This window comes from Cyprinodon variegatus, unplaced genomic scaffold, assembly GCF_000732505.1.
Source record: "Cyprinodon variegatus isolate N-32 unplaced genomic scaffold, C_variegatus-1.0 Scaffold19, whole genome shotgun sequence".
NCBI lineage: Eukaryota > Metazoa > Chordata > Actinopteri > Cyprinodontiformes > Cyprinodontidae > Cyprinodon > Cyprinodon variegatus.
The window spans coordinates 658,049-665,358 of NW_015150472.1; the positions used below are offsets into that span (position 1 = coordinate 658,049).

Genomic DNA, 7,310 nt, shown 5'->3' on the forward strand with positions numbered 1-7,310 from the left:
CCAAACTCGGACTTGAACCTAATGGATGGAAAAAGAGGTGAGATTTTGAAAAGACAATAATAATTCAGAAAAATTACACTGACCATAAAGTTGTCCAGCCTGACTTACTCTGACTTGGTGTTGGGTATAACGGAGCTGCCTCTGGCCTGTAGGGCTGCAGAGGACTCCTTTGGGATGGGTGCAGGAGGAAGAGGGTTGGATGGAGGGAAGGATGCTTTACGGGGAGGTAGAGTGGGGATAGGAGGCGGCTCCCTGGAGGCAACAATGCGATTCTGTTGATTCTTCTTCTCTTCCACTTTAACGGTGTTCTTTAAACTGTCCACATATGCATAATCTGGTTGGATAAGTAAACACAAATGAATAGCAAAGACGAATAAAGCAAGAAAAGATCAATTGTAAGATTGAAAACAAAGATTTCATTTGTAAACCAGTGGATCTATGCATTACCTGTAGAATTATGATTTGCTGCTGTATTATTGAGGTTGGACACTGGAGCTTTGATACTTTTAGCTTGATTGTCTCCACCAGGAAAGCTGTTAGCTGTCTTTGTTGGCCTTTGTGGCGGTATGGGGACGGGGCCTCTGTAGGCTGCTGGCGTGAGGGGCTCCATCGCTTTAGGTTTACTTGGTTTGGCTGCAACTAGAGAGAGCACATCATTTAGTCAAAATATATTCAATAATTAATATAAATTACTGTAATATTTACTTTTTTAAAAAACAATTTAAACAAAAAAATTGCATGAGACAAACAATTAATACCAAATAACTTTTAGTATATGTCTGATAGCGACCATAAAATTATTAGGACTCATAGGCTCCTAAAAAATGAGCATAACAGCCTAATTTCAGCGTAATGGTGACAACTTTCAGCATGAAGGTCCACTACGCTGAAATGTGCTGGCAAAGAACCCGGTAATCCAACCCTCTTCAGTAACATAGGTGAGTTTATGAGAAACGCAGCCTGCACGGCGCAGCAATATGTACCAAGGGCTGTATATTGACCTGAAGAAAATCATTTAATGTATCCCAAATTAATCTCACACTTGGGTCAAGCTTACAGAGTGTTGTTTTTTAAAGCAAACTTAGAAACATACATTTTTTATACAAATATTTGGCTAAAAACAGCACGGATTTTAAATCAAAGAAACTATATATAATTTACAAATACCTAAAAAAAAAAACTTTATCTTATTAAGATACTGCAAGTTTTACTTTTTGCATGGCAAAAGGTTAACACCACCTCTGACATAAAAAAAAAAAAAATCAACAATCTTACAATGTTTTATAATTTTCCATAAAAGAATCACTGAAGCTGTATTTAAATAAATTCTGACCATTCCAGACAAACCCCTTATCATCAAAGAACCACTTCTTGTTTTAATGTTAATTTTTTCTTGAAGTCAATCTTCTGTTCTCAAATACAGCTCACCTTGTACAGCTTTAAAAATGAAAATAAAATATTTTAAAACTAAATATACTTTAAAAGACGCACAAAGTGAAAGAGAATGATAATAAAAATGATAAGAACTGGTCTGTTGTCTCGTGCCTGGTGTGATATCACCAGAGGACCTTCTGAAATGTGTGTTTTTTTAAATTATCTAAAGAACAAATGAACAAAAACAAATACAGAGTGGATCAAACCATGTTGTTCTGAGACAAATTCTAACTAGAGTGAGTTTGACTTTAGAACAGTCTGAGCACTAGATCTAATCAGTGAAACAAAGCGTACAGTAAGAGGTATTTAACTAGATGGACAGGTTTAACTAGGATATTTGTAAGTGTCTTCTTTAGCGAAACCTGCCTTTAAAAATATGTACCTCTCCAGTGTTTGGCACAAGCAACAAGCAGGATAGAAATTCAACACTCCCACTGAAGCGTGGACAGGGAACAGCTAGGTAACGATTTAGGCAACTGGACTACTTTTTGCCAACTTGCTCTTTTTATCACATGCAATAACTCTTTCTCAAACTGAACTAGTAAAACACAACCAAAGACCCCAGCTTTGCACGACTAAAAGATAAAATAAACTGACTGAAGAAAATGATTCAAAACTGTTAAGAATGTTCTTACGCCCAATCCACACAGGGACGAAATAAGGTGTAACCAGAAAGGCATTTTGTTGATTTAGTTTTGGGAGAGCATAAATGCACATTTTTGAAACAGGGTGGAAAAATGAGATAATGCTGGTTCCATATTGCAGTGTGTACATAAGAGCTGCATCCTTTTTAATGATGATGCTGTAGCTCAGCATACCTCTGTAACCCGCTAAAGCCACTTTACCATAATGTTGCTTTTAGGGATGTAAATAAATAAGTGACTAATTATTGTGGATTAATGGTTTATTAGATAATAATTTGTTCCATATAATTAGTTAATATCATCCGCTTAGGAAGAATTTCAGTCCGTGTTGTAATGTTACCGCTGCCCATTAGAGGGCGTCACTGTTCATTCTTAAGCGGAGCGTCACTAGTATTTGCAAGAGAAGTAATGCCAGAGCATAAGCGTGCTAAAATAGAACCATGAATGGATGCAGAAACCAGTCCAGCATTATTTACACTCCTTAATGGCAACAATGATGCAGAATGAATTTTATTATGTTCCGTTTGTAAGTAAATAATTCTTTGATAGACTCCTTAAATTACCACCTAGATAGCGCCCGTTTAACCAGCTGGTTTAAGTGTTGATGACAAGATGTGACATTTTCTAGAATTACTTGTAGACTAAAACGTTAACACCAATAATGATGATGAGGCATTTACGGTAATAGGCATTTCCTCTTGGGAGAAGGTACAGGGTTGTGCATGTGCATTTTTTTTATTTTATTTTATTTTTTAAGTGGATTTTTTAAATGTGAGAATTGTGAATTGTGAATTTTTTAAATGTGAGAAAAAAATCCTCCACAATACCTTTAATGGTTAGACTATCCATGCGATCAACCAACTGTAGATCAATTCATTAACCCATAATTTGCGTCCCCTAGTTTCTGTGACTACCTCCCATGAGTCATCTGTGCATGCACCAATTTTAAACTAAAAGACTCATCATTTAAACCTCTAATTCCCTAAAATATAGGTAGAAGACACATATAAATCAGATGTTTTCAATTTCAGCATTAAACAAATGTTTGTTAATGATAAAGTTAAAGATAAAATGTCCCAGTCTGACCCTTTTTCAATAGCTAAAAGATAATCTGTCAGCATTTTTAGATTAAAAATATGAGAAACCTTTTGCTAAAACCAGATTCCAATGTCTGTTGCTGCAGCACGTTCAAGTCGTTTGCCTTTGGAAAAATATTTAGAGACATTTTTTTTTAGAAATATTGTCACAAAAATATCCGTTTTAATAAATCCATGTTATCTTTACTGTTGTGTCTCTCATCATGGTTTACTGCATTCAAAATAGTCCTATGTGATGCAAATATTATGTAACCTGACTATAGGATTATATGTCAGCCACACATTATACAGTCCTGGCAGCAGCCCTGCGGGCTTTAATGCATACTAACCCCCAAGTGTTACAAACAACAAATATTCACACAGATTGTTTGCACTGTATTAAGGCTTAAATCATAACTTTTTGTCCCAGAGGAAAAAGAAATACTAGAGTTGTCCCTCAACAATCTTATATCTACTCTCATTTGATTGGACATTAAGAGTTAACTTTTAAAAGCTTTCACAATTAAGGGAAAAGTGCAGCTGAACTGCGACTCACTTCCTTTTATTATCTTCCGCTGTCACTACATGCATGTTAAGTATGAGGGGTTACCACCCAGTCAGCAACTCAATGCCAGCGCGTAAAAATAAATAAAAAAACTGAAATAATAACCATAACCTATACAACCATTTCCAATTCAAAACCCTATTTGTTAGATCAAAATTCTCTAACCGTACCAACTATCTTTTATTTTTCTAATCAAGGTAATAAAAACATCTAACACCATCATAAAATTATAATAAACAAATTATTTAATATAGCATTTTGGTGGGGGCTTTTTATTTCTCACTAATGTAATCCTTTAGTTGGGACAGATTGAGATTAGGTCCATGTCACTTTAAGCAAGCAATATCACTTTAAGCAAGAAACACAATGAAATATATCATATATATGCAAAACACAGTGGCTTCATATTATTATGGCTAGCAGTTAATGAAGCATTTATCTCACTGACTCAACACATATTCCAGCATGTTGGAACAGTTTTTTTCAATGCTCTGAGGTACAGACACTAATAAAAGTAGCTAAATACATGCATATGTGCAAGTTCATGCAAAAAAACAAAAACAAATTTTGTTAAGCCCATAAATCAAATTGCAGCTACAATTATAAAACATTAATCATTCCAATAATATACTAATGTCTTATTCTGTTTGAGTGCATTAAAAGAAATAGAAAAGTCAATTTAGGGCATTTTAAAAGTATCTCTAAAAGTTGTTTTTTCATGTGCGAAGGTAAGAGCACACAGAGATCAGCGAGTGGTGAAATCCACCCTAGGTAAATAAATGTTAGATGAGTGACTCAATAATTTATCATCTTACTCTAAGCAGCCAGTCTCACCTCGCTCTTGAGCACTTTTCACCTGGGTTAAGAACGTCTGAGTCCGCTCGTCATCCTGGAGTTCAAGCATCAGCTCTGGAGCCTTTTCTCCTTTTAGTCGGATTTTAATAGACGCTTAAGACGAGGGAGCAAAACAGATGCATGTCAGACACGTTTGGATTTTGTAATTGCAAGAGAGATGCAAAGTGGCTTAGTAACAAAAGAGACGTGGCGCAACAGGAACACAAGTCAGCATTCTTTCAGCGAGCCCTGGCTACTTGCAGACCAACTAAATAAAGGCACTTGGCTGCAGGCATGCTCGACACATGTAAGAATGTAAAGGGGAGCTGCATTAACGCTTGAAAAACTAAAAATCTCTGGATGAACTAGGAAAATAAAGAGAAAATCTAATTGGATGCATAAAGTTAATTCAAAGGAGACAAAAAGTACTCACGATTGTCAGAGAAGTCGATAAGAAGAGCCTCTTCAGCTTCTGGAGGGAAACGAGAAAGACGGGAAAACAGTGAAGTTCAAAGGTCTGCACTGGGAGTGGACCAGCAGTGTTACAGATTTTTCTGAGGAGCAGGATCTGGATTATTTCCAATATTTTCCTTTGAAGTGAAAATGAAAATGCTACTGGCCTAGACCTTCAATTTTACAGCAATTTGACCTGACCTTCAGTGAAGGTTCAAAAAAGTTAAAAAACACCTAAAATAGTAATGAAAACACCTTTGAATTTCCCCAGTTTGACACCTTACAAGTGAAAAAATTACAGCTATTTTGATTTAACACAAAGTGGTTCATGTCTGTGAATGCCGCTTATTACTGATTCTTTTAAGAAGAAAATTGAGCAAATTAGTCCATTTCTAAAGATACAAAGCTGGTACGGGCAAACCAGTGGTGGTTTTGCATTGAATACTAAAAAGGCTAAAACTCCCCTGGAAATTTATAACAAGGAGTGGTAAAATATGCATTCAAACTTCATTAAAATAGTCATTAAACTGCATCAAATATGCGCAAAAATGTGCCTGATTTCATGAGACTGTGGCACATTAATCAGCTGCTCGTTCTCCCCCCCTGCTCTGGAACAGCAGGAAGCTGCCCGTCAGTCTCTATGAGAAATCCCCTTTGAGGTTTGAGCCTCAGTCTTATGAGGTAAGCAGCGAGAAAGTGAGGTCCTGACTGTATGTCACACCAAAATATGTCACTTCCAGTGAGCCTAAACCTCTTAGGTCTGTGGAACAGGGGCTCGTCATGAAGCTGGCAGCTCGATGCTGATTGGCAAACACAAGAGTTTTTGACTGACAGTGGCCAAACAGCGAGGAGGTTCTACTCATGAGTCAAGAGGGAAAAGTAATAATTCAGTCAGAGAAGTCTTGCACTGACTTGTGCTGAACTCTTTCTGTGCATTCTGTGTTTTATTATTTCAGAGCGCTTCATAACAGCTATTTTTATCCATTGTAGTGATGTGTTTTATGCGTTTCAACATTTGTTATTGCATTATGTGAAGTTTGGATTTATTTAACACCACTGAGCCTCGCCTGTTTCAGAGAAGAGCAGCTTCCACTGGGGCAAACCCACAACACGCGTCCAGCTGTTCCCGCTGAAGAGAATCCGCACCACACCTTGCACCTTTTTTTTTCCACTTCACAATTATGCACTACTTTCTTAAAGCCTTAAATTTAAATAAAATCTACAAAAGCTTGTAGAAATGTGGTAAAAGGAGTGTGAATAACACATATTTGTGTATCATTAGCATTATATTTTACTGAATCCTTTGACAGAATTAGGGCGGATGTCCACAAAAAATATCAAGAACATGTAGCAATATTTTAACATATGCAGAGTGAAACTAAAATGACTGACATGGAGATGAAAAACAAAAAAGAGAATCTACATACCTCGTATAATTTCAAACTTATGGTTTATAGGAATGGATAACTGGGCCACTGGACCAGACACGACGACATCAGGCGTGGCCAAAACACCCAATCTAGACAAGAGTAGCACAGATTTTGACCTTCCATAAATCCATAACGCTTTATTAAAGATGAAAATGTTCAGTTTCATAGACTAAAAGAAAAAAACAAATCATATTGAGATGAACTGCAGAAATATTTATTTTCTATCACAACTTCCAATTATGCAATTAAAAATGACTCATGCAGAGCACTCAGAACAAATGAGATCTATGCTGGGAATAAACAAAAGTGCATATTTAGTATTTAGAGCACATGCATTCATGCAAAGTAATTCTCTAAGGTGACTTTAGCTGAATAAGTAGAAAATGGGAGAAAACTAAGAAGCATGAACTGTTCTACATTCAGAGTTAATAGGGACAATATATAGTGTCTACACTACAGCAATGGGATAAAAAGTGTTATGCAAGTTTTGGATCTCTGTTGAGTGTTCATGTGGGCCGTGTAATGGACCACACCCACTAATATCTGACCAACAGCAAGGGGGTTAAAGCAGCTCTCTTATCACACTTCCTTTTCACAAAAAAAGTGATTGTGATGGCAGAAAGGAAAGTGATTCAGGTTCTCCAGCACTAAATGTGTCAGAGGGAGTCCTCTGAATTATCCCGGAAAATCTCAACAGAATGTCCATTGGAAGAAAAAAACCTCAACTGCAAGGGGGAGCTGGTATGAAATCATCCTGATATGATTACCCTGCATAAAAAATCTGGATTTCACAGAACTCGAGTCATTCAAAAAAAAAAAACAAAAAAAAACAGACTGTTAAAAAAAAAAAAAAAAAAAAAAAAAAAAAAAAAAA

General features: G+C 36.3%; 1 protein-coding gene across 1 annotated transcript in view; it reads right to left on the reverse strand.

Annotated features, from left to right (window-relative positions):
- The window catches only part of ocrl (oculocerebrorenal syndrome of Lowe), a 31,951-nt gene that overhangs the window by 21,191 nt on the left and 3,450 nt on the right, over nt 1-7,310 (reverse strand). The window contains exons 3-7 of the mRNA XM_015388415.1: nt 6,434-6,525; nt 4,987-5,025; nt 4,554-4,667; nt 448-639; nt 109-334 (exon numbers count right to left, since the gene is read on the reverse strand). Coding sequence (XP_015243901.1) covers nt 109-334; nt 448-639; nt 4,554-4,667; nt 4,987-5,025; nt 6,434-6,525 — 663 coding nt within the window. The remainder of the gene's footprint in view (nt 1-108; nt 335-447; nt 640-4,553; nt 4,668-4,986; nt 5,026-6,433; nt 6,526-7,310) is intronic.